Genomic DNA, 27,117 nt, shown 5'->3' on the forward strand with positions numbered 1-27,117 from the left:
GAATAGACCTGCGCACTGGACGGTGGGGTGGAGGGGGGGGTGTAAGGGGATTGGGAAGTTGGGGTACTGGGGGAGGGTGTTCGGGGGGGGGGATCATTTCCTTATAGCAACATTGCCTGTCTTTATGTGTCACTGCGGGCTAGTCTTCTGAGATATTTCTCGCAGAGACTTATGCTGAGAGTGCGGCCCTAGCAGCAGTGACGTGACACTTTATGCGCTTTGTGTGTTTTGTTTACTTGTGTTGCACTAATAAAATGCTTTAAACAATAAAGGTGGAATTGCAAGGTGGATTGTAAAATGTATACAAATATGCTATCAAAAAGCAAAACGTACATTAACAGTTCCTCCTAGTGCGCACTCAACACGCAAACTAGGAGCCTCTATGGCTTTCTTAGGAAACATCCCCCTAGAGGACATATGCAAAGCAGCAACATGGTCTACAACACACACCTTCACTAAACACTACTGTGTTGATGTGCAAGCCAAGCAGCAAGCTGCAGTAGGCCAAACTGTCCTTAAGACTCTTTTTCAAACAACTGCAACAGATACAGGTGACCACCGCTAGGGGAGACACTGCTGCACAATCGATGCTAAGTGTACTATCTGCAGCTCATATGCCTCGAACTGAAAATGCTACTTACCAGTATGCATCTGTTCTTGGCATGTAGAGCTGCAGAGTAGTACACGCCCTCCCGCCTCCCCGGGACCTGTATCTGTTCCAGTTTATCTTACTTAGATGCACACGCATGGTCATCTTTTCTTTACTTCTACTAACTCCATCATTTCCCATCATGGCAAAAAACAATCCAAGGATGGAGCCGATGCCCATGCGCACTATTGTCCAAGGGAGGAGTCACCTATCTCGTGACTACAAAGACTTCTTCCAAGAAGAGAACAACATGCAATCATCCGAGCCCAACACCAGGTGGCGATCTAATGCTAAGTGTACTACTCTGCAGCTCTACATGCCAAGAACCGATGCATACTGGTAAGTAGCATTTTCCTTTAGATTTCTTAAACAAGAATGTCTGATAAAAAAAGGATTATTTAGAGCCTGTAAATCCTGTGGGAAGAAGAGGGAGCATGTGGACGATGCACACAAAGATTGTATTTATTGTTTCTATCCCAGCCATGAGCCAAAGAAATGCAAGATTTGCTGCACCTTCTCAACTAAGACCTTGAGGGATAGGGAAGGAAGGATTCTACTATGGCTAAAAACGAAGCAGTCTGCTTCTTTTGATGTGGATAGTGACATGTCCTCTGTCACACAAGAGGCCCAGTGCGCTGAGGGTCCGCCTGAAGAGAGGAAGAAACAATCTAAAGTCTCTCTTGTGGCCAAGGAATCTCTTAAACAGGAGAAGCAACCCAAGGTCTCCTCAGAGGTTGGGTCCCCTTAGAGTCAAGGAACGTCAAAGGTAAGGCCAGAGCCTTCTAGCCATTCTAAAGGTAAAACTGGCCACAAGTCTTCTTTAGGCTCAGGTTCACCATTGACGCCTGTTTTCACTTCGACTACTGTGACTCTCTCTTGTTGTCGAAATAGTCAACGGTGTTTACCACATCGACGGCGAGTTCTAGAGGTTCTATACCGTCGACACTACCTTTGTCGTCGATGACTGCACCGTTGACGAGAGTCAAGACAACATCGTCGACGAGCCTGTTAGCGAAGCTGTCTACGACGAAGACATCGACGATGACCCCACCGTCGACTTTGAGACATCTGATGATTACACCATCGTTGACGACAATGAAACTGTTGACGAGGTCACCGTCGTCGACGACACCACACCACCGTCGACTAAGGCAATCATCGACTGGAGATACCTCACCGGCTGTGACAGTACCGTAAACCATTACCGGCTTCCCATTGACTGCCCAGTGTACGACAAGAGTTTGAGTCGACGATGAAAAATCCAGTTTATTGCGCAGGTCCATCAACACCGCTCCAGCAATCTACGCAACCTCAAATCAGGACACAAAAATGTTGCCGCTACCTCCCAGCCATCTTTTGGATGTTGAGGAGTCTGATGAGGACGAAGGTCAATTTCGAGCCGCGAGCTAAATGTTAAATATCAGGAAGAGGACGATGAATATGACGATGAAGAACAGTATTACCGGCATTATCCTGCCCCTCCTTTTCAGTACCAACAATATTTTGAACAGTCTAGGCAGCAGCCTGCCCAATTTCCTCTGGTGTTCATTATGGACCTTCAGAATATGTTCGCAGACTATAAAAGAAGGTTTCCTTCTCAAGAGGATGTTATTGTACCTCCTCCACCTCCGCCGGAAGTCCCGCAAACACCTCTGCCTCCACCTTCAGTCACTCATGGAATGGCACTATGTCCCATGACTCCTCTTCCTCCCAGAGAAGACCCTACTATGTCTGAAGAGGAGCTGGAAGAAGGTGAGATACCAGACCCTTCACCACCAGCGGATGAGTGGGATGACTACATAACTCCAACCCCATCCCCACTGCCTCATCATCCTTCAGACTCACCGCCTGAGGATATCAGAGGAGTCCATAATAATATGGACAGAGCCGCTAACCGGTTTCATCTGCCAACGGTTGTCCATCAATTGGATTGTTTCCTTTAAGACTTTAAGTATCAGGCGAGGAAGACTGTCGGGTCAATACCCATCATTGACCATATCTGGCAAGAAGGGATTAAAGTCATGAAAGCACCAGCTTCTTTGGTTCCTGTGCTGCCAAGGTTGGATAAAAAATATAGTGCACCAGAGGGCTCTCCTGCGTGTCTTAGGAGTTCCCCTAAACCTGACTCGGTGATCTCTCAGGCGGCTCAGAGACACTCAAAAAATCCATCTACGCCTATCCCTTCTCCACCAAACAAGGAAGGTCAACACCTTGATTAGATTGGGAAACGGTTCTCTTCAATGGCGGCAGTCTAAGTTAGGGCGACTAACGCTTTGGCCATTCTAGCACGTTATGACAGACAAATATGGTCCGACATTGGTTCCATGAAGGAGGTAAACCCTTGAGGATAGCAAGGAAGAGTTTGTTAAACTACTCTCTGAAGGAGAGAGAGCAGCGTCTGAAATCATAGACATTGCCACAACTGGTTTCAGGCAGTTAGCTAGAGCTGCCGTTTTAAGACGTCAGGGGCGGTTAAAGGCAACTAATTTCCGCCCGGAAGTCCAGGCCAACATATTGAATATGGTCTACGATGGTGACCGCCTATTTGGTAGCCATATTGATGAGGCACTTACCGCCATTAAGAAAGATACGGACACTGCTAAGGCTCTTGGAACCCTGCAGTACCGCAAAGAGCCCTTTCGAGGAGCCAGAGGTAGGAGCTTCTCCAATTATAGAGGGAATTACCAATGTTTCCAGTCCTACCAGACCGATCAGCCGCAATACCGTCAGGGAAATCAACAACAATCCTACCGTCAAGAGAGTACAGCTGACTTCTCCAGACAAGGCTCCAAACGAAAACCGGGATCCCAAGGCCGTGACACCGGCCTAAAACAGCTGCTTTTCCTTCCACCCAGAATGGTGCGACGATTTCAGAGCATATTGACCAGTGGTGAAACATCACTTCAGACAAGTGGGTTCTGGATCGAATCTCTTATGGCCACACTTTGGAATTCATCTAAAAACTGCCCAATACCCCTCCCAGGGGAGCGCACCCCCTTCCCCTTCACTTACTCAAGAAGGAAGCACGTGCCATGCTTCAGAAAAGGGCAATAGGAAAGGTCCCTTTTTCCCGAAGGAGGAAAGGCTTATACTCCTGCTTCTTTCTCATTCGCAAAAAGTCAGGAGAGTGGAGGCCAATCCTAGACCTCAGAGAATTGAACAAATATCTAAAAAGTCAGACATTTAGGGTGGTTACTCTTTCAGACATCCTACGACGCCGCAACGAGGGCGATTTCACGACTTCACTGGATCTCGAGGATGCATATTTCCACATCCCTATTCATCCAAAGTACAGGAAGTTCCTGAGGTTCACAGTGGCTGGTACCCTCTATCAATTACGAGTCTTTACATTTGGCCTCAAATCGGCCGCACGGACGTTCACAAAATTCTTAGCTTCAGTGGCAGCAGCCTTGAAAAACGAAGGTCATCAGGTATTCCATGAACTCGATGACCGGCTACTAATGGCACCATCTTCTCGCCTAGTGGAGAAAGCAACAAACGATTGCCTCACTCTTTTTCACAAACTGGGTCTCAGTCAATTTTCAAGAATCTTCAATTTTTCCAAACCGGATAATGACATTTCTAGGGGCAAAACTGGACACCATCCAAACAAAGCTTCCCTTTCCGAGGAAAGCCAACAAAGGTTAATAGCATTAGCACTCAAATTGTACAGGAAAAAGTGCTTTTCAGTGAGAGTGTTCAAATCACTACTGGGAATGCTCTCTTCCGCAATAGATCTTGTGCCGCTAACTCGATTGCACATGAGACCTCTTCAAGAGGAATTACAGCGACAATGGATTCAAACGTCAGGTTCCTTCGACGATATAATCAGTCACTTCTCGGATGAAGGAGACCCTAATGTGGTGGACTCTGACTTCTCATCTGTCCCAAGGCCAGTTTTTTCTTCCATTCATCCCAGATTACGTAGTAACAGATGCTTCTATGGAAGGATGGGGAGGAAACTTACAGGACCTACATGTGCAAGGGAAGTGGTCCTTGGCGAAGCGGTAGATGCACATAAACAGACTGGAACTAAAAGCCATTTTCCTATCTCTTCGGGCTTTCCTTCCTCGCATACAAGGATCGTCTATGTTGATCCGGACGGACACCACAAGCATGTTTTATATCAACAAGCAAGGAGGCACAAAATCTCTAACTCTGTCACAGGATGTGCAACAGTTGTGGCACTGGCTGACGCTCCACCAAATTTCCCTGACAGCAGAACATGTCCGGGGTCTCCGGAATACCATGGCGCCTACCTTGAGCAGAACGAGCGACAGCTGTTAAGAATGGGAGCTGGAACAAGCACAGCTGGACGAGGTATTTGCAATCTGGGGGAAGCCAGCGCTAGATCTATTTGCGACCCTTCTCAACTCCAAAATTGGACGGCGACTGGCGAGGTTCTGTTGCCATGGTCCCTGAGGTTGTGGATGAGCGGACCCACAGGCTTGCAAGAGCTGGGGCATTGCTGAACGCACAGAACGGTCACTGTACCAAGGTTTGCGATGTGGGACTGCTAACACGCATTATCTGTGGGACACTTACAGACTGCAGGACTTCAGGTACCAGCATCCTGTGCACCCACTGCTCACAGAGATGGAAGATAAACTACTGTTATTGGACATATATGTACCAATAGGAACAACACGAGTAGTATGTAAAGTCCTTGCCTACTTCAACTTATTTTTAAAACACAATGCTGGCAATGATTAAGGCATTCGCCGAAATGCGTCTGCCAGGTGTATGTATATATATGTGATTGGCTGAGCTTTCACTTTGGTCCTTTTTATAAAAGGAGACTAATATGCTAAAGAGTATATGGTTGCTACCATAATAGCTGATGGAAAGGTACTATTCTTACTACTTTGTTATTTATGTACCGTGGGACTCCCACTACGACGACGGGGAATGATTCAGGCATGTGAATCTATGAAAGACACCAATACTGGATAACGGTAGTTACAGGTAAGTAACTTGTTTCTTTTCCACTGTGAAATCTTTGCCATCATGAAGATTCCTTAGTGTACTTAGTCATATGAGCTGTGTGATAGACTCAAGAGTCTAAGATTGGCTGAGATCCATGTTCTGAAATAGCTTCTCAGCTAAAAATGATTTGATGTAGAATTGAAGCTTTGTTTACAGAGGTTTACCATGCCATTAAACTGAACGATCGAGGTACGGCTGTGCTTTTCTGGGTTTGTGATCTCAGATGTCTCTACTGTTAAAGTCCCATGCATCTAGAAGTCCTACTGCTAGAGGATTATAACATCAGAAGTAGTTTATTTAAAAGTGCTAATGATGAGCACTGTGCCAGAGTGGATCATGTCACATGAGAATCAAGGACTTAATGGAAACATGCATTGTTTGTATGCCTCAAAGTAGTGTACACATGAATCACAAAGGCGTTCTTCATTGGGTAACTTGTGAAGATCATAAGATAACTGGATCCTTGATCGACCCTCTACCTCCCAACTCCCTCAAGGAGATCATACCTGTAATACTCCCAGTTTGGTCTACCATTGTTAATGCCTCACTCCTTCAAGGTACTATCCCCGACTGCCTAATGTCCGGTCAGGTTTCTCCATCCTAAAAAAAACAAAAGCAGATCAAACTGACTTAAACAACTTCTCACCTATCTCCAATATTCCTACCTTGGCAAAGCTCCTTGAAAAATGTGTTCACATCCAACTCTGTGACCCCCATCAATCGAGTCTGATTATTAGACCAATTTCAATTGGGCACAGCACCGAATCGCCATAATAGAAGATGCCCTGAAATGCTGGATCAAAACCAATCCTGTGTTTTAATCCTCCTTGAGCTGTCGTCTGCATTTGATATGGTTAAGCAAGACAACCTACTAGACCTTTTGGAAGACCTTATGGGGTTATCAGCATCAGTCCTTAACTGGTTCACCTACTATTTTCAAAACAGGACTCAAAGTGTAAAGGTTAATCACTCACTATCGCTGACCATGTGGGTCACATATGGGTCCCACAGGGCTCCTCACTTTCGCCCAGTCTCTTCAACCTGGTAATGGGACCTCTTAGGGAAATATTGAGTTCATCCAACATTCACTATCATGTACGCTGACGATGCCCAACTATACTTAAGTCTCCGCTCCAGAAGATATCAGTTCCCTCAGCGCAACTCTTCAGAAAACTCAAAATTGGCTAGCATCCAACAAAATGAATGCCTACTAATCGCCCCACCTAACCAGTAACTTGTCATTGAAGAATGGTTGAAACATTTAACAGCCTTCAACTGCATTCCGCAAATCATTCATTGACTCAGCGAGATCACTTGGATTAACTCTTGACAAGAACCTCAACATGCAGAAATACATCCATGCAGAAACATATCCAGAAACATATCCATGCAGCCACCAAAGGAGCGAATTACCAAAGGAGCGAATCACCAAATTAACATTCTAAGAAAATTAAAACACTTGCTCGCCCCCACCCACGACTTCAAGAATGCAGGGCAAGCCCCAGTGATTCCCAGGATGAACTATGGAAGGTCAACCCTCTCTGGACTACCTAGATCCAAATTGGCTCCACTGAGTGCCTCGCTCAGCTCTGCTGCTAGGCTCATCACCGGTGCAAAAAGAAACCGCCACATTGCCCTGATCTGAAATCCCTCAACTGCCTCTTTTTCGAAGTAAGAGTCCAGTTAAAATTTGCCTGAATGACACACACAGCCCTCGACTTCAAAACCCCTAAATATCTTGCTCAGAAACTAGTTTAGCTGGTGGTTCCAGATTATCCAGAGGCTCCAGCACCTAACTTTTGAAACCTCAGATTACACAAAAAGAAAACTTGCAACCGATCTTTCTCTGGTATTGCTCAGAGAATTTGGAACACCTTGCCCCCTGAAATCAGAATGAATCCCTCAACTTTATACCTCGAGAAAGAAGTTAAAGTACTCCTTATGAACGCATTTCTAACCTAGATCTTAAGAAGCCTCTCCAGATTCCTCAATTTTCTTTTTGACTACTACTACATACCGACGACTTTGTGTTTTTGACTTCTCAGTTCTGACAACCCTCCCTTTTCTCGACACTGCATGATTCTGCAGTTTTCTTGACTGATACTTTTGTTTATACTGGTTTATCTCCTTTCCTCTCTGAACATTGTAAAGCATACCCTTCCTTTCAGTCTATTACTTTATCCTCCATTTTCTGGAATATGATATTATTGTCATTGATCTGCTCTCTGTATACTTGTAAACTGCTCCAACACCCTCATGGGTCTTGTTCGCGCAATAAAATTAAAAAAACAAGAAAATACAATGGTGTTATTTTGCACCCAGTCAGAACAAGTAGTTGTGATCTCTGCATTCCTCATATCATTAATGGTTTTTCTAGCACGAGTATGGTACATCAACATTTGCTGTGATATCATTGGATATTGGATTTTGGCACAAACACTGTTCCTAGCATTAGGATGGATCTGGGTAGCAAGAATGCAATGATGCTGAAGGGACCATTGTCCTAAATAGAGCCACAACCTGAGACTATATGACCAACATCCCATTACTCTTGCATACGAAAAAACAAATCCAACGGTTGAGCCTTCTCCTACATCGCTTGTAAAGACTTGCATCTGAAAGAAACACATAGTGATAGATTCCTTACCTTAGAATTACCCCCAGGTGTCAGACTGGATGCGGAACGTTTTCGTCAGCAGTACCCATGCGCATCAGAAGGTGGTGTTGTGTGGCTCCGTGTCCTTTGTTGGCATCTTGGTCGGCGAGTAGGGCTCCCGGTAGGGCCCCGCTGGCCCTACTGGGGGCCCTCGCCCTTCACTGTCGGCGGCTCGGTAACTAGGTATTCTACTCCATTGGATGGGGCGTGGCCAAGAGCCGGTCATGGCGGACGTGTAGTTCAGTAGCTCCGTCCGCAGCCCTGTGATACTAGCTGTTAATCCTATGTAACCTCTACGCAACCCACCTCCGACTTTGGCCCGGACCTGTGCTGGACGAGCGGCGGGCTGTGGCAGCGAGATACCCTCCTCTGACACCGCCTACCGCATCGGTGGGCTGCGGCGACCGCTGGGGCCTCCTGCACGGAGAAAAGCCGCGGCCTCGATTGGCCCTGGGGCGCGACTGCTGCTGACTGCTGCCGAGCCGCCGGCGGGACACCGGGAGTGCACTGGGGCGCAGAACTGTGAGCGCCGCTGCCGGGAGACCAGCGACTGATCCTGCGGACTCCGGCCCGGCACCCTGTACACCGGTGACCCCCCCCGAGACCCGCTCTGCACTGGCTGCCTGGGGAGCGTCCGGAGGAGCACCGGACTGCGCTGCGCCCCCCCCCCCCCCAGGGCTGCTGCGGGGGCGCCTGCATCTGGCGAGAAGACAACGCTGAGGGAGCAGAAGGGAGGACGCCGGAGCCCTGAGATCTGCCGGGACTGCATGGAACGACCGGCGGCGGCCCAGCGAGCCTTGGCGCCGACGCAGTGACGCGGGCGCCATCTTGCCTCCGCCCCGCACACCAACAGCCCAGTAAAGGTCACCGCATATCTCGGCATCGCCGGCAGCCCTTGAAAGAGGCAGGGGTCATTCGGATCTGGGGAAACGACGCGATGCCAGCACGACCCCTGAAACCACGCTGCCTCTGGTGAACCAGGACAACGCCGAGGGGTCCGACTGCCCAGGGGCACACGTGGAGAGCCTCTGACTGCGAAACCTCCATAGCTGGGACAGGTGAGGGGCGCCCCACCGCTGTTTTGCCACTGACGGTCCCGTCCCCCTCCTGCTGCCCCTTACCTATAACTGCCGCCACGCCAGGGCCACCGCGGTGGTTATGCGGGGGTTCCGCAGCGGGGCGCCGCCGCACGGTCCAGGCGTGACACCTCTGCTACAACACTACTGACCCTCCTCAGCGCCAGGAGACACCGCCCCTATTGCACTCCCCGCTAAGACGCCAGAGGCCGCGTGGGGACCCTCAGCGGACAGAAGCGCGACCACCCCGACGCCGCTCTGCATACTAGGTCGATGGGACGACACAGGGGCAGGGCCCAGGACCCCGGAGCATCAACGGACATGCAATCTACCGGCTCGGAGGACCCTCTTTCCTCCTCGAATATGGACGCTATCCCGCCGACTGGGAAGGGGTCGCAAGATGCCAAACTAGACCTTATCCTCAATGAGATACGAGCTACACGTGAGGCGCTGGAAACACGTATCGATACCATGGCGGTGGGTCTCTCGCTGCTCCGAGCAGATCATAATAAACTTGCAGAGAGGGTCTCCGAACAAAAAATTGCACTGGATGATCTCATACCCCAACAAATGGAACACTCGACGAAACTGGTAGGCGTAGAAAAACAGCTCAAGCAGTTGTGGGAGAAGGTGGACGATGCGGAAGGACGTGCCCGCCGCAATAACGTCCGCATCTTAGGAATTCCGGAACGCAGCGAGGGGAGGAACCCTACCCAATTTGTAGAGGACTGGCTCCGTCAACTGGTGGGTCCGGAAGATCTTACGACCCTGTACAGCGTGGAGAGGGCACATAGAATACCATCCAAACCACCGCAACCGGGTGCGCCCCCACGTCCTTTGATCGCACGCCTCCTTCACTACAAGGACCGCAACACTGTGCTACGTGTGGCCCGAGAAAAGGCACCGATTCGCTACGAAGACAAGAATATCTCAGTGTATCCTGACTTCACGCCCACGGTACAGCGTGCCAGGTCCACCTTTTTGGGGGTGAAACGCAAGTTGCGTGAGAGAGACTTAAAATATGCCCTTCTATTCCCTGCCCGCCTTAAAGTACTGCACAATAACAAGTCATATTTCTTTTGACTCACCTGAAGACGCGGCAGAGTGGATGGAAGTGACGCTGACCCCGCCGACCTCGCAAGACCCACTTATAGCCGCTCGAGGAGAAGGCCGTCGGAATCGCCCAGCTCGGAAAAGCGCCGCCCCGGACACTGGACAAGCCCCTCCGCAGAGGACAGCGCTGACGGATGCGACCGCTGTGAACTGTCCAGCGGACTCCGCGCCGGTGATGCAATTGACGGAGGCGGCACTCGCTGCCCATGATGCAGGCACAGCCAGAGACCTGGTTAGCAACTCTGATACGCACACAGAGATATCGGGATCGGCGGACAGCATACAACTTTTCCCCAAGATCACGGCGCAGACAGCAGAAGACTTTTAGCATCACCATTGTGACCGCACTCCGGGTGGTAATGTATTGACTGTATTTTGCCTTGCACACAGGTGGGTTTCTTGAGGGATTGCTTTACCAGGGGCCGCCGTGTCACCGCAGGCCGATACAAGTACGGCGCCAGTGGTCTGCGCCCCCCACCGCAGGCACATGGAACTGTTTGACTTCTGCCCCTGTTGGGCGTCACGGTTCGGACCTCAAGCCCGTTGGCCTGGGGACCTTAGTGTTCAGGGATTAACTGTTTGTTTGACACTCCTATTCTACAATACGATGTACCGGGCGCGTGCGCCCACAGACTCATTCTTGTCGCACTACACGACCAGACATGGGGCCACTTAATGTTTATACCTTGTGCACCTGGAATGTGCGGGGCATGGGCTCGATTCATAAAAGGCACAGGATACTTGCCCAGCTAAACCGCAGGGGCATTATGATGGCATGCCTACAAGAGACGCACCTGAACTGTGCTGAACGTCTGAAACTGCATAAGAAATGGAAGGGCCAATTCTTCGCTACGTCCTATTCTGCTTTTTCTAGGGGGGCCGCTTTTTCTAGGGGGGCCGCTATTTGGCTCCGTAATTCTGTCCCCTTTAAGCCACTAGAGCAAAGAATTGACAAGGAGGGTAGACATGTATTTGTAAAGGGCCTACTAGATGGGGCTGCTGTTGTGCTTGGTTGTGTATATTCTCCAAACTCGGGACAATCTGACTTTTTGATCAATGTCAACGGGGTCCTTGCGGATTGGGCGGATCATCAATGGGTAGTTGGAGGAGACTTTAATGCTGTGTTGGACATTGCCCTGGACAGGTCACACCCCCCATTACACGCCACGGACAGCAGGCGACCGGCGGACGCACTGGCACAGTGGGCGGAGGGATGGGATCTAGCGGATGTATGGCGCAGTACACATTTGCAGGACAGGAAATATACCTTTTTCTCCCCACCTCACAGGCTCCACACTAGGATAGACCGAATCTTTTGCTCCCGTTCCTTATTAGGATCGGTTATTCAGACCCAGCACATGGGGAAGACCCTGTCCGATAATAATCCTGTTGAATTGACTTGGCAATGGGGCCGACAGACGACCCCAATCCCGACCTGGAGACTACCCACAGAACTGTTGGAAGATACAGTCTTCAGGTCCACTATGGCGGATGCCATCGAGGGTTATTTTGACGTAAACGCTAACACTGCCGGCTCCCGACAGATGGAATGGGACGCCTTCAAAGTTTTCATCAGGGGGGAGGCGATGGCCACTAGGGTGGGCATGAGGAGGGCAGTCATTGCAGACCTGAAAGAAGTGGAGGGTAAGCTAGCAACACTGGAGTGTGAGGCTGCGGGCACAAACACACATTTCACGCCACTGCAGGACGCACATGTGAAACACGCCGAGCTCCTAGAAGACTTGAGATTGTTAGACTACAGGGAATACACAACAAAACAACACACACAGGCAGATAGGGCGGGCACTCTGCTGGCCCGCATCATACGTGATTCCCCTGTACACCACCCCATCTTAGAAGTACTGGACCAAGACGGCGTGCTAGTTTCGACCCAAGTAGGAATCAACGCCGCATTCGAGGACTACTACACCACGCTTTACAGCCCACACAACTGCCTCTCACAGGCTGCATTCGAGGGTTTCACGAGGGACTTAGAACTACCCAAACTCACTCACAAGCAAAGCGACGACCTAAAGCGTAACATTTCCATCGCGGAGATTAGGCAGGCAATGCGCGTGCTTCCGAGAAACAAAACCCCTGGGACGGACGGCCTACCGGCCGAGTTCTTTACCACATTCATGGACCTACTGGCCCCGCGCCTCCATACCATTTATATGGAAGCGCTACGGACCGATGGCTTACCACAGTCCTCCCTCCAAGCTTTGATAACCTCCCTTTTGAAGCCGGGTAAGGATGGGCAACACCTGGCTAGCTACAGACCCTTATCTCTACTTAATACCGATTATAAGATCCTGAGTAAGGTGCTGGCGACAAGACTGGCACAATACATCCCGCAACTGATCCATCCTGATCAGTGCGGGTTTGTACCGGGCAGGAGCACGGCCATGAATCTTAGACGTTTGGCCCAGCTGATGCTTGCGGGATCGGCTCTGGGCTCTGAAGGATGCATCTCGCTAGACCTGAAGCAGGCTTTCGATTCCCTCAAATGGGATTTCATGTTCGCTGTGCTCGCGTGGTTCGGAATTCCTATGGAGTATATAGCATGGGTCCGACTGCTATACACACGCCCCACGGCCCGGGTGCGCACATCCAGATGCATCTCGGATCCCATTGCCATAGCAAGGGGTACAAGAAAGGGCTGCCCCCTCTCCCCGCTCCTCTTCATTCTGGCACTTGAACCGCTGCTCTGTAAACTCCGGACTATGGCCCCCCATTGTGGAATAAGGAGAGGTGAGACAACACATATAGTGTCCGCCTATGCTGACGACATTATCCTGTATCTGCACAACGTGCAAGGCGACCTTGACCCTATCCCTTCTATATTTGAGGACTTTAGATCGTTATCTGGCCTCACCATAAGCGAACCGAAGTCTTACGGGTTTACCTTTGCCACCGCCGACTCGACCGCGCCACTGCCCTTTGCGCCACATACGTTTCAGATGGCGGATACTACCTTCCGTTACCTCGGGATACAAGTTTACAGGGAAGCCGACATGATGCTTGACGGCAACCTGGGAAAGGCTATAAGGACACTTAAATCTCAGATACAATTCTGGTTGTCTCTTCCTCTCTCGGTGGCCGGCAGGATCGCCATTTCCAAGATGGTGATGCTTCCCCGTCTCATTTACTACTTTACAAATCTACCGTTTCTGATCCCTGCAACGACGTTCAAGACGCTAGACACGCTCCTTACGGAACTCATATGGGGACAAGGTCGGAGGCGCATAGGCCTCGCTAAGTTACAGCTCGCAGCCAACGCGGGAGGTATGGGAGTCCCAGACTTCAGGGCCTACAACTTTGCATGCCAACTGCAATGGCTGGCCTATTGGCTTGCTGGCAGAAACCTACATGAGATTGACATGCTTGAGGATGATCGCACTACAGGAAGGATCCATGTCCTGCTCCTGCCCCGCTCGGAGCTACCGAGTGACACCTCACCGCTTCTCCGACTTGCAATATACTACTGGCGGAAGGCGATGAAGTACACGGCTCCGCTGTCATCATACACCCCTACAATCCCACTACTGGGTATACCCCTGGGGTCGGGACCGCTTACAACACGAACACTAACGCCATGGCACGACGCAGGTGTGACACACGTAGGTGATCTTTTTGCTTAGGGGCGGATGCTGTCCTTTGCAGACTTCAGGACCACGTATGGCATCCCTGGGGGATCATTCCTTTTGCATGCTAGTGTCCGCCGCTATGTCCTAGGAAGGTGGGCGCCTGGGGGAGTAGAGCCGCCCACGAACCCCTTGCTGACGATGCACTACCTCATGGGAACGGGAAGTCATCTCACGAAATGGCTCACTGCTAGCATCAGGACGGGGCGGGCGGTTTCACTGTCACCTCTCAGAACCAAGTGGGAGGGCGATATAGGGAGGCCATTGCGGGACAAGGAGTGGGAGCGGATCCTTCAATTCCCCAAAAAGGTGGCCCGGAATCCAAAATTTAAGTTCATCCAACTAATGGTCCTACACAGAGCATACTTAACACCACGCCGGTTACATGCAATGTTCCCCAATGCCACTGACACCTGCCCTAGATGCGCTATGGATGATGCGACACTGTCCCATATGTTGTGGAGCTGCCCCAAACTGGGTTATTTCTGGACTACTGTTCATGACTCGCTTACAGACGCAGGTGCATTGACACAGACGCTCACCCTGGAATACACGCTCCTAGGGCTGGGCCCAACAGCGCGTAAGAGAAGCGTAGCCGCACGCTTTGCTGATATAGCCATATTACTTGCGAAACGTGCCATCACGATGAGGTGGAAGTCTCCCAAACCACCTGACCCCGATCTGTGGAAAACGGACATGATACGCTGGGGCAAAGCAGAGGGTGACGCGCTGCAGCGTGAAGAACGCAGAGGCCTCAGAAAAACACCGATCTCCTTGGATTGCTTTACTATTCTAGGGAGATTGGAGACAGGGGGTGAGGAAGAGTCTGATATTTCAATACCGTAAACTGAACTGTATATTGTTGTAGATAGACCTACATGAGCCGTGCACGAAGAAGGCTGCGCTAGATTGTAATACAGGATACCCCATGGTACTATTGCCCCAGCCATTGCCTGGTTGTGAAAAATTGCATATTGGAACTAATCTGCTTATTGGGTACGTCCTGGTAATTACTTACTTTCTAATTTATACATATGAACGACAGGAGTGTCTGGGGTGGGACTTTAGTTAGTGGGCGGCGGGAGGGATTCTCTACATTCTTATGGGGTTTTTTCAATTATCTGAAACTGCTGCAAAAGTTAAAAATGTATAATATGCTTACTGCTACCGTGCCTGAGGGAGCTTCCTTCCTCCTGAATGTGATATATGGTACTGATACTGTAAAGTTGCTCTGATTACTCTGCTAATAAACAGATTTTCAAAAAAAAAAATTCTACTCCATTGGATTCAAGACAATGACTTGGATCTAGGAATAACATAGTGTTCTGGCTTGATTGCAGAACTGCATCACCCATCTCATGTTACATTGAGGTTAAATCGGATTTTACCACATCAATATGTTTTTGATTTTATGATTCTAAACCTTGGTATTTCACAGACCACTGTGGAAGTTTGAGTTTCCTTAGAACAAGAAGACAGCCTGCAAAATTATGATGAAGGTGATACTAGCATTAGGTGTGATCATGCTAATGTGCCACCTATAAGCAGGATGCATCAGTGATTGTTAAATATCTTTGCAACATATGACTTTGGCTCACATCCAGTGAATAATGATGCTCTCAGTGGGTATGGACCTTCTGAGGAATCATTGAAGATATGTAGTTTTTTTTTTTGTTCCAGTGAGATTTTTCTCCTGATTTGCTTTGGCATGTTGTTTAATGAAGTCGGATGGCCTTTCTTGACAAAAAGCTGCAGATGGTCTGTTGATTTTCATTGTCAGTGTCTTTCTACTAAAGTTGAAACAGAGGAGATCACCCCAAAATAATTTGATTCAAGAATAAGGAATTCTTTAATATAATACTAAACAATACTTTATTGCTGTTGTTATCAACCAGTTTCAAAGCACCAAAGTGAAGAGAATTTGTTTTCTTTAATCTCTGTATGATGTGATGGTGTATGTTTTAATAGCAATACGCATGAAATTATTTTCTATAATGTTTGGGAATGTACCTCTTTGTCATTTTTTAGGACAAGGGATGATACTGTACGCCAAATTGTAGCAGGCCTTACTGGTGATACAGAGGGCTCTACCGATTTAGCCAATGAACTCTCAAAAGCTGATCCAGTTACTCTTGAGAATGGGCAGGACAGCGACAATGAGATTTCGGAGCCAGAGGACTGGGTACCAGACCCTGTGGATGCAGACCCAGGTTAGTAAAAAATGTTTTACTGTCTTCTAAGAAATCCTGTTGTGCTTAAAAACTTACACTTTGTACAATCTCTGTAGTAAAGTTAGTTGTGTTCCATTTAGTCCCAATGACGAGAAAGACAACCAGTTGATAGATTATTGCAACCGGTCTATAGAAAAGTACACCTTTTGGGGTCAGCTTTGATTGCCTTGGTAGTGTCCTGTAATGGGATCTAACGTAAGGTTCATTGTTTGGGGGGCGTGGGGGCTGTATATTTTTCAGTTTTCTATTATGTTTTCTTATCCATGTTTGCAAAATACAACTTTGATCATGATAAAAAGAAACATATTTTGTTACAGATGTTACAACTTGGTATGAAAGAGGACTTGTTAAGGTTCACAACTGTCCAAACATGTTGGAGCATTTTATGGGAGTTCCCAGGCAGTCACAGTTCACTGGGCTCCAACTGTACATTCTAACCTTTTGCCATTGGTGATCTGGAACTTTAAATTTCCACTGAGCCCAAAACTGAGCATTAAGTACAACTCCTTTGCACTTTACCTTCTTGATAGTGAAGTTGAGCAATTCAAGGCTTACTTGTTAGGGACTCAGAGCTCAATAAACAATTCAATGTCCAGTCAAAGTCTTTACTTATAAAGGAACACTTATTGGACTTCTAACACAACACAATATTATTACATAATCTTCAGAGCTCATTTGGATTGGTACTGTAATAACTCCTGTAACAATTAGTGTTGTTTGAAAGACCGCCTAGGCTGCTTCTCTAGGACAGGTGTCTACAGGTAGTACAGTGCAAGTCAGACATTAGCCCTGTTGTGGGATCTTGTGGGTTATGTTTGTGGATCCCTCCTGCTAGATCTGCCCCAAAGACTGCCATTGACTTGGAGTCCTTTTCTACCACCTGGACTCTGTTAAACTTCTGTCTGTATTATAATGGTTAATCTCTTTCTCTTAGATGTCTTCTAGTTCTCGAACATGCTACACATTTATTGTGTTTTTTAAAATTAATGTTTTACTGTTTATCTGACTCACTGCCTTCAATAATCTATGAATTAATCTGAAATGTAGTAGAACATGCTTTTTTTGTTTATTTATGCATTTTCAAAAGCAATGAACACCATACAGTTATCCAATTCAGAGCATTGATACTGCATGGACATAATATACAACTCATTTTGCAGAACATTGTATCACAGAAATCCATCGTGCAGGTACATACAGACATGGCAGTAAGTTTAAAAGTGCATTGTGTGGCAGTGTAGAGCAAGGTAGTCTTACAAAACTTAACGGGCATCAAATGGCAGTTATCGATAATAGATGAGACGTGAGCAGACCCCAGATATCCCATGGTTTGGACTTTGTAGGCAGTTCTTCCGCATAGCATGTGAGCTGATCCCGACAGTAAGCCATATCCTGTAACCATAATTTAGTGGTTGGCACAGGCCTGCCCCCCAAACATATGGAGACCCTGCGTTTAGCCAGCAATAGTGCTAGGGACACAAGCTTCTTATTAGACACCTTAATTTTGGAGACGATACCCAACAGACGAGTAGAAAATGCTTGGTTCTCTTTGTATAGTTCATCATTTTTTGCTTGCATGTCCTGCTAAACAAAGAAACCACCCATTTAACAGTTTTAAAAGGAACAGACCAGCTAAATCCTTTGGGCCATGTGCTCTCTACATGAGACTATAATCCGTCTCAGGCAAATTTGTAAAATCGATTATCATGGAAAGCTTTCTCAATCATAAGAGGAGCACCAATATATTCATGTATCAAGGGGCTAGCCCGTTTAATAATAAAGGAAGTATGATAATTTTTAAAATCAGAGAAACAAACAGCACCAACAGATTTGGTATATTTGTTTTGATAGGGAAGTTCTAGCAGTTTCTTTCATTAGAATTTCAAGCTTTAGGAATCAAATTGCTTAAAGTAAATCAAGAGAATTCCAAATTGAAGCATAGGTAAAACATAAAGAATTTTGAGTCTAAACGTCCCCACCAGGATAGGAAAAGAGGAGACCAAGAAGTAAACAACATCCTAATCTTATTAATTGAGGCAGGCAAACATTTTAAATTCAATTATTGTAGATTCCTAGATATTTCATTTGTGTGGGGACCATTTGAAATCGGATCAATCAAACATGTATTGCAGGCACAATTTATTAAATGTTAAATGTTCAGTTTTAGTAGAGTTAAGTTGATATCCAGAAAGGGCAGCGTACAATGCAAAGAGAGAAAACTAAAATAATAAAAAGAAACCGAATAATAAAGTATATAGGCTGTGGGGTAATTACATAATCTCTTAATTGTGATTAAAACATTTAACCCCAAAACCATGCAAATTGAGTATTTCACACCAATAGTCCCAATTAATCTGATCAAAGGTCTTCTTGGCATCAATTGAATTTTTTACAGTAAGTTTAGAAACGTATAAAATATTGGAAAACACCCTTAAATTATTAGATGCTAACGTACTAGCAACAAAACTTTGTAGCTGCAAATTAGTAAGAGGAAATATGGATTCGAAACCGGAAACAAGAATTTTGGCAACAAATTATAGTCACTATTAAATAAATAGATCAATACGTTTTACATTAATTGCAATCTGGGATTCTAAAAAACGTTCCAGGGGCAAAGGTGATAGATAGGAAAGGAACTGAATGCTTGTAAATGTTTGGGCGCAACAAGAAAAGAACAAGGAGAAAAATAACCTATAGAAAAAGCAACCGGATCAGGAGCATTAGAGTATTTAAGTGGTTAATTTGCATGTAGAATCTAGTCTAAGGAAAGGCCATTGAGCAATAAAGAAAAATTAACAGAGGGTGAATTTGTTTTTGGAAAAGAGGAAAATAATATTTTAGTCAGATTGGGATAAGGTGCAATCATTGTATAGCTTCCTGTAAAATACTTCAAAGATTTAGAAATGCTGGCATCTGAAACTTACGTTGAGTTATTACATTTACTAAATCAACTAAAGCTATACACAACTGTTTAATTATCAAGTAATAAGCGAGGTTTTTACCGACCTTATTTTAACTGTCTTGGTATTTACCTTTAATATGTGAGAGAATTTTACAAATATTAATGGTGGTGATCTTGTTCAGTAAACATTTTGTTCGAATTGAATCATTAGGCATTTGTGAAGATCTTGTAATGAAATAGTCCTGTTCTAAAGATTTGACACTCCAAAGAAAGGGGTTCTATTGAGCTGCACATTATTTGTGGCTATAAAGGAAGTGGTGAAAAAGTGAAAGCCAGTTTAAAGGTAACCCAATTATTGACCACTGCAGTAACATCAGTGTTATTTATTTACATTTAAGCATTAATTGATAAATATGTCAAACACTTTGATGAAAGTTTGATCAGAGAGGAGATTGTTATTAAATCATCTGCTAGTTTTAAAACTAGAGACAGAATTCTCCAACATAACAGGCGCATGTTCGGAGAGTAAAAATGGAGTGCATATGAGCAGATTGCATGCAACGAATAAGGGATTTATTAACTAGCTTAAATATAGCCACTATACCATGAGCAGGGGAGAAAAGAGGCAAATTTGGCCAAAGTCTCCCAAATATAAGTTAATGGACTTGAAGAGATGGCAGCTTTAAAGTCTTGAGATGTGTTTATTATTTATATTCCCTATCACTGAAGGGGTCAAAAACCTCATTAAAATCACCACCTAAAATAATGTTTTGCTACAGTGTTGATATTTTTATTTATAGGGAAAATCAGCTCGAAACGGCGGTCCTCAGACATAATCAGTCTGCTGGTTAGCATCTATGGCAGTAAGGAGTTGTTCATCAATGAATACCGTACCCTTTTGGCAGATCGCTTACTTCACCAGTTCGACTACAGTTCAGAAAGGTAAGCAGTCTTTGCTAGTGCTACAACAAAGTTAAACTATTGCTGTCCAAGCTTTCTGAAATCCAGCCATAGATTCAACTTAGAAAACTGTTTCATGAAATAGCAAGGAAAGTCACAACAGTATTTTTAAAAAATGCTCTTTTTACTCATAGTAGGTTTCAAAAAGCACATAACCACTAGAGGCTTATGATGAGACTAGCAGTGTGTTAATTTTTCAGACAAAAGTGATATGAATTGTGGGGCAGTTGATAGAGAGATCACACTTAAATATGTGTTATGTCCCGCAAAATTGCAATATCTGAAAGAAACAGGTTAGTATTAGATTCCTTACCTTAGAATATCCCCAGGCGTCAGTCTGGATCCGGAAACTTTTGCGTAGCAGTACCCCTGCGCGTCGGTAGGCGTCGTCTGCAGGCGTCCCCTGCGGCTCCGCGTCGTCGGCGTCGTGCGCCGTGATGACGTCGCTGGAGTATATAGACGCCGCCTCCGCGCGCTGACGTCAGTTCTTCTTTTTTCCGCGCCAGTTAGCGCAGATCCGAAGAGCAGTACTCCGGTCTTTTGACCAAGTGTTTGTAAAACTTAATCTTTCTACGGTGCCGGTAGGATGCCTGGGTTTAAGAGTTGCGACGAGTGCGACCGCATGATGTCGGTCACCGACCACCATCGACTCTGCCTCCGGTGTCTGGGCGCGGACCACGACGTGGAGTCCTGCGTCGACTGTCGGGCCTTGACTGGAAAAGCTAGGCGGGAGCGGTCCCGCAAGCTTCTCGAGCTCCGAGTGTCGGCCCCGCGTCGAGAGCGGTCCCGGTCCGGTCGGAGGTCGAGGGAGCGGTCGAGGGAACGATCGCGGAGCCGCCATGGGCGCTCCGGGAGTCGCCACCATTCCTCCGGTTCGTCAGGTAAGCACAAGAAGTCGGGGCGTCGCCATCGCACCCCCGACTCCCCCCGACGCCCGCGTGATGCGGCCGGGGGCTCGAGTGGCCCCACCCCCGCGGCCCCGCGTGGGTCACCGACGCCGTCTACCCCATACCCGTCAGTCCCTGGGGAAGGCGCGTCGCGTGAGGAGATCGAGGCCTTCCTCATTGCTATGAGGGCGAGGTCTCCTCCGGCGGGGCCTACGGCGCCTGCGGGGCCGTCGGTCCCGTCTGGGGGCCCGAGCGGTTCGGGTGCTTCTGCCCCGACGCCGCCGGTGGCTCCGGCCCCGGCGCCGCTGGGTCCCTCAGGTTCGTCGCCGGCTGGTCTCCCGGCCTCTCCGGCGTCGGTTCCTTTGGGCCAACCCGTGGTACCGCCTCCGCGTGGTGCAGCGACTCCGCCGTCGGCTCCGGCCGGCGTCGGGTCCCCGGCACCGACGCCGCGCGGCGCCACCCCCATTCCCTCCCCGACTCCGGACACGGAGTCGGACCGGCGTCGGCCGACGCCGGATCCGACGCCGATGGGGCCCGTTGACCCCGATGTCTATATCGTCGACCCAGAATATGGGTATGATGAGGATGAGTATGGAGAGGGTTGGGAGGGGTCTGAGGACCCTTTATCCCGTGCCTGCCAGTATGATGTGGACTGGGTAGGTGATCTGGGTGATGCCAGTGGCCTGGACGAGTCGCCCAACCCTGGGTTTGTCTCCCCGTCCCCTGTGGCGTCTGAGGCGGGTGCTGCCTATTCGGTGGTCCTGATGAGGGCTGCCAAGGCCTTGCACCTTGAGCTCCCCGTCGCGAAGGTCAAACCGAACATTCTGACCGAAGTGTTTAAACCGCAGTCATGCCCCCAGGAGCCTCTGCTGCCGTTTAATGAGGCCCTGACGGATGTCCTTTTGGGCACCTGGTCCAGGCCCGCTTCCGGTGCACCGGTTGACCGGAATGTTGCAAGGCGTCACCGTCCATGCTCGGACGACCCTGCCTTTTTATCCACCCATCCCTCCCCGGAGAGTCTGGTGATCCAGGCCTCCACTTCGCAGTCCGCATTCCCGTCGGCTCCGCCCGATCGGGAATCAAAGCGGTATGACCAGTTTGGTAAAAAGGTCTTTTCCTCTTTGAGCGCTGGACTGCGGTCTTGTAATACCGCGTGCCTCTTGGGCCGCTACACCCACTCCCTGTGGGATACGGTCGAGGAGTGTTTGCCGCAATGCCCCCAGGAAGTGCGGGACAAGCTCACCCGGGCCTTGGTTGAAGGCCGGGATGCGGCGCGGTACTCGATCCGTTGTGGTCTGGACACGACCGACTCACTGGGACGGGCCATGTCCACGACGGTGGCGATTCGTCGCCATGCTTGGCTGAGATCTGCCAACTTTTCGCCAGACGTCCAAAATACACTCATGGACATGCCATTTGATGGCAGTCGCCTGTTTGGTGACAAAGCGGACCACGCGCTGGAGCGCTTCAAGGACTCCAGGGTCACGGCCAAGTCCTTGGGTCTTTCGACCCAGCGCCAGCAGACGGGTTCGTTTCGCCCCTTTCGTGGCCAAGGGAGGGGCGGTCCCACACGTGCTGCCAGCCACGCGCCGCAGAACGCTCCCCAGCGCGGTGGCGGCCGTGGTTTCCGCCGTGGTGGCGGTAGAGGCCAGCGGCGTGGTCAGTCCACGCCTCCCTCCGCTGCTGCATCCAAGCCTTCCTAGTCCGAGCTTTCGGGCTCACGTGACGCCAGTGGGTGGCAGGGTTCGCCATCACCACTCCCGCTGGCGCGCGATAACATCGGACAGGTGGGTGCTGCAGCTCGTTCGAAGGGGCTATGCCCTCCCCTTCGAGTCCACTCCTCCAGCCATGCCACCGCAGAACCACCGTGTGTCGGGGGACCACTTGACACTTCTGCAGGAGGAAGTTACGGCCCTCTTGGCCAAGGGGGCCATCGAGCGCGTTCCTGGGCCAGAAGTAGGGTGTGGTTGCTACTCCCACTACTTCCTGGTACCCAAGAAGGACAAGGGAGGCCTGCGTCCTATCTTGGACCTGCGGAACGTCAACGGCTTCCTCCGGAAGGAGAAGTTCAAGATGTTGACTTTGGCTCAGGTCTTGGCTGCTCTAGACCCACAAGACTGGATGGTAGCGTTGGACTTGCAGGATGCGTATTTTCACATCCCCGTCCTGCCGGCCCACCGGCGTTACCTGCGGTTCACGGTAGGCCACGAGCACTTTCAGTTTATCGTGCTCCCATTCGGCCTTACCAGCGCCCCACGGGTGTTCACGAAAGTGATGGCGGTGGTCGCAGCTCATCTGCGCCGGTTAGGGGTTTCAGTCTTCCCCTACCTCGACGACTGGTTGTTGAAGGCGGGCTCGCCCCAGACAGTCGTCCACCACCTTCAGATGACGGCAGACCTCCTGCACGAGCTGGGGTTTTCCATCAATGTGCCGAAATCACACCTGTGTCCCTCTCAAAAGCTCCTTTTCATCGGAGCGGTTCTCGACTCGGCGCAGTTTCGGGTTTATCCCCCGGAACGGCGGGTCCGGGATATTCAGGCTCTGATTCCCATCTTTCAGCCGTTATCCCGGGTTTCGGTCAGGTTGACGCTGCGGCTTCTGGGGCTGATGGCCTCCTGCATCCTACTGGTGCATCACGCCAGGTGGCGGATGCGGGCTCTGCAGTGGGACCTGAAGTTTCAGTGGGCCCAGCATCAGGGCAACCTATCCGACCATGTCCTGATCTCGGAGGGCACTGCGAGACAGTTGCAGTGGTGGCTTACGGACCGCGATTGGGTCAGAGGCAGATCCCTCTCCCTTCCCCAACCGGAGCACGTGGTTGTGACGGACGCGTCCCTCCAGGGCTGGGGTGGCCACTTGGGAGAGGCGGAGATCAGAGGCATCTGGTCTCCGGCGGAGTCCCGGCTCCATATCAACCTGTTGGAGCTACGGGCGATTCGCCTAGCACTGAAGGCATTCCTCCCCTTTGTCAACGGGAGTGTAGTGCAGGTGTTCACGGACAACACCACCGCCATGTGGTACTGCAACAAACAGGGCGGTGTGGGGTCGTGGACCCTTTGCCAGGAGGCTCTGCGTCTCTGGCAATGGCTGGAACGTCAGGGCGTGACTCTGACGGTTCAACACCTGGCAGGTTCTCTGAACGCCAGGGCGGACGAACTCAGCCGTCGGTGCTCGGTGGATCACGAATGGCGTCTGAACTCGGACGTGGCGAGAGGCCTCTTTCAGCAATGGGGAGAGCCTTGGTTAGATCTATTCGCCACAGAAGAGAACGCGCAATGTCATCAGTTCTGCGCGTTGGAGTTTCCAAGACGGCACTCGCTCGGCGACGCCTTTCGGCGCGAGTGGAGTTGCGGTCTGTTGTACGCCTTTCCGCCTATACCACTTCTGCCCAGAGTGCTGAAGAAGATCAGGCGCGACCGGGCCCAAGTTATCCTTGTGGCTCCGGACTGGGCTCGAAGATACTGGTATCCCGAGCTACTCAGCATGACAGTCGGTCCCTCGATCCGCCTGCCCCTTCAGGAGGACCTTCTGTCGCAGCAGCAGGGGACGGTCCTCCACCCGAACCTGTCCAGTCTCCACCTCCATGCGTGGAGATTGAGCCGCGACAGTTGAGGCCATTTGACTTGCCTCCTGAAGTCTGTGATGTCATTCTGGCAGCCAGGCGTCCCTCCACAAAGTCGGTATACGCCTGCCGGTGGAACAGATTTGTGGCATGGTGCACAGCAAAGGCTGTGGATCCCCTTTCTGCCCCTCTGTCTGAGGTTCTCCTCTTCCTCCTTTCCCTTGCCCAGCAGGGCTCTGCTCTGGGCACTATCAAGGGCTATCTTTCTGCCCTTTCCGCCTTCTTGAGGCTCCCTGATCAGCCATCTTTATTCAAGGCCCCTATTGTGTTAAGATTCTTGAAGGGCATCACGCACATGTATCCTCCAACTCCGTTCGTGATGCCTCAGTGGGACTTGAACCTGGTTCTGACTTTCCTGATGTGCGCTCCTTTTGAGCCCCTTCATTCCTGTCCTCTCCGTCTTCTCACTTTAAAGACGGCCTTCCTGGTTGCCATCACCTCTGCCAGGAGAGTGAGTGAGCTCCAGGCTCTTTCTATTCAACCTCCTTTCTTGTCTGTTCATCCTGATAAGGTGGTTCTTCGGACTAGACCTTCTTTCCTGCCCAAGGTAGTCTCTGCTTTTCACATTGGGCAGTCCATCACCTTGCCCTCCTTCTTCCCGCCTCCGCATCCTTCAAAGGATGAAGAGCGGCTCCATCGTCTGGACCCAAAACGTGCGCTTTCATTTTACCTGGATCGCACACGCCAGTTCCGGGTGGATGACCAACTGTTTGTTGGCTACGTGGGTGAGAAGAAGGGAAGGGCGGTACAGAAACGGACCATCTCTCGGTGGGTCGTCCTCTGCATCAAGGCATGCTACTCTTTGGCTCGGAAGGAGCCTCCTGTTGGGCTGAGGGCCCATTCCACTCGGGCCACGGCGGCTACTACCGCCCTGGGCCGGGGAGTCCCTTTGCAGGACATTTGCCAGGCGGCTACATGGGCCTCGCTGCACACCTTTGCGAGGCATTACTGCCTGGACAGTCAAGTCCGGAGGGACGGCTTCTTTGGCCGTTCGGTCCTCCAGGACTTTCTGGTGTAGGTTGTATTGGTTCGCAGACCCACCTCCGGGGTTGGTATTACTGGGGTATCTATTCTAAGGTAAGGAATCTAATACTAACCTGTTTCTTTCAGATGAACAAGTTACTTACCTTCGGTAACGATATATCTGTAAGAAACAGTAGTTAGTATTAGATTCCTTACCGCCCCGCCCATCCTCCCCGTTCTGCGAACTGATACCTAGGGTTAAGGACATCCCTTTCAGGGCCCTAGTTTCAAATGGCACCAGTGTTGGTTCTCCCATGGCTCTGCGTGTTCTGGCGCGGAAAAGCTGTGTGCAAAGAACTGACGTCAGCGCGCGGAGGCGGCGTCTATATACTCCAGCGACGTCATCACGGCGCACGACGCCGACGACGCGGAGCCGCAGGGGACGCCTGCAGACGACGCCTACCGACGCGCAGGGGTACTGCTACGCAAAAGTTTCCGGATCCAGACTGACGCCTGGGGATATTCTAAGGTAAGGAATCTAATACTAACTACTGTTTCTTACAGATATATCGTTACCGAAGGTAAGTAACTTGTTCGTTAGTTCTATAGAATGAAGAACAATTTTATGGAATGGTTGTGTTCCTCTTTTAGGCACATTTGTGTTCAGCACTATTGTACCTCTTTATTTTATGTACTGGTGAAGGATTTTGTATGAACATACTTATCTATATGTCAATTAGTTCATTCACTGGGCCTGTGGTAGTATTTAATGCGTAATTCGAGTTTTCTAAGCCTTATTGTTGTTTGCCTTCATTTTGTGCATTATACTATGTCTGCTTAACCAAATACACTCTTTTGGACAGGGCCCTCACTTTTACAGGCCTTGAAGGTGGATCTCTGACTTGGAGAAGGGTGGTCTGTCGGATTCATTAAGAGGGGTTTAAGTGACTCTTCTATACAAGTCTGAGATTTATCTTCTATTATATCCACATTCTGCTGCATGATAAGAACCCAGAGGAATGAGTGATAACATACCATGTACTATGTTAAGGACACTTTCACCCCAAAGGGTATCTTGACTCTGAATATCATATTTATTGTTACACAACTCAATGGTATTCACTTTATCCTTTTCAAAATGATGCAAGTCTGAGTGAACCCGCTGCAATACAGATTTGTGAGAATGAGGTCAAACATTGTTCCCTGTATTAGGTGAATGCAGGCCCGTTCTTGCCCGTCATCGCCAGGAAGAGATAGGGCAGAGCCACCCTTCTTGATTTTGACTTTGTTACTCCTGCCGGTTAGATTAACTCCTACAGTGAGGGCTTTGTCCATATGTATGACGCTAGGTGAAGAGAAGTAAGCGGCCTGTGGGTGGCTCTTGTATTTTGATTGATGTCTCACATTTTTCCAGGCTTTATTCTGCCA

The 27,117-nt window shown here is 49.2% G+C and overlaps 1 protein-coding gene across 2 annotated transcripts in view; it reads left to right on the forward strand.

Moving 5' to 3' along the window:
- ANAPC2 (anaphase promoting complex subunit 2) overlaps window positions 1-27,117 on the forward strand; it is a 205,451-nt gene that overhangs the window by 83,466 nt on the left and 94,868 nt on the right. For both annotated transcript variants that reach the window (XM_078642153.1, XM_078642152.1), the window contains exons 7-8: window positions 16,153-16,334; window positions 20,058-20,199. In XM_078642153.1, coding sequence (XP_078498279.1) covers window positions 16,153-16,334; window positions 20,058-20,199 — 324 coding nt within the window. The remainder of the gene's footprint in view (window positions 1-16,152; window positions 16,335-20,057; window positions 20,200-27,117) is intronic.

Source organism: Lissotriton helveticus, chromosome 5_1 (assembly GCF_964261635.1).
Source record: "Lissotriton helveticus chromosome 5_1, aLisHel1.1, whole genome shotgun sequence".
In the NCBI taxonomy this organism is placed as follows: Eukaryota; Metazoa; Chordata; class Amphibia; order Caudata; family Salamandridae; genus Lissotriton; species Lissotriton helveticus.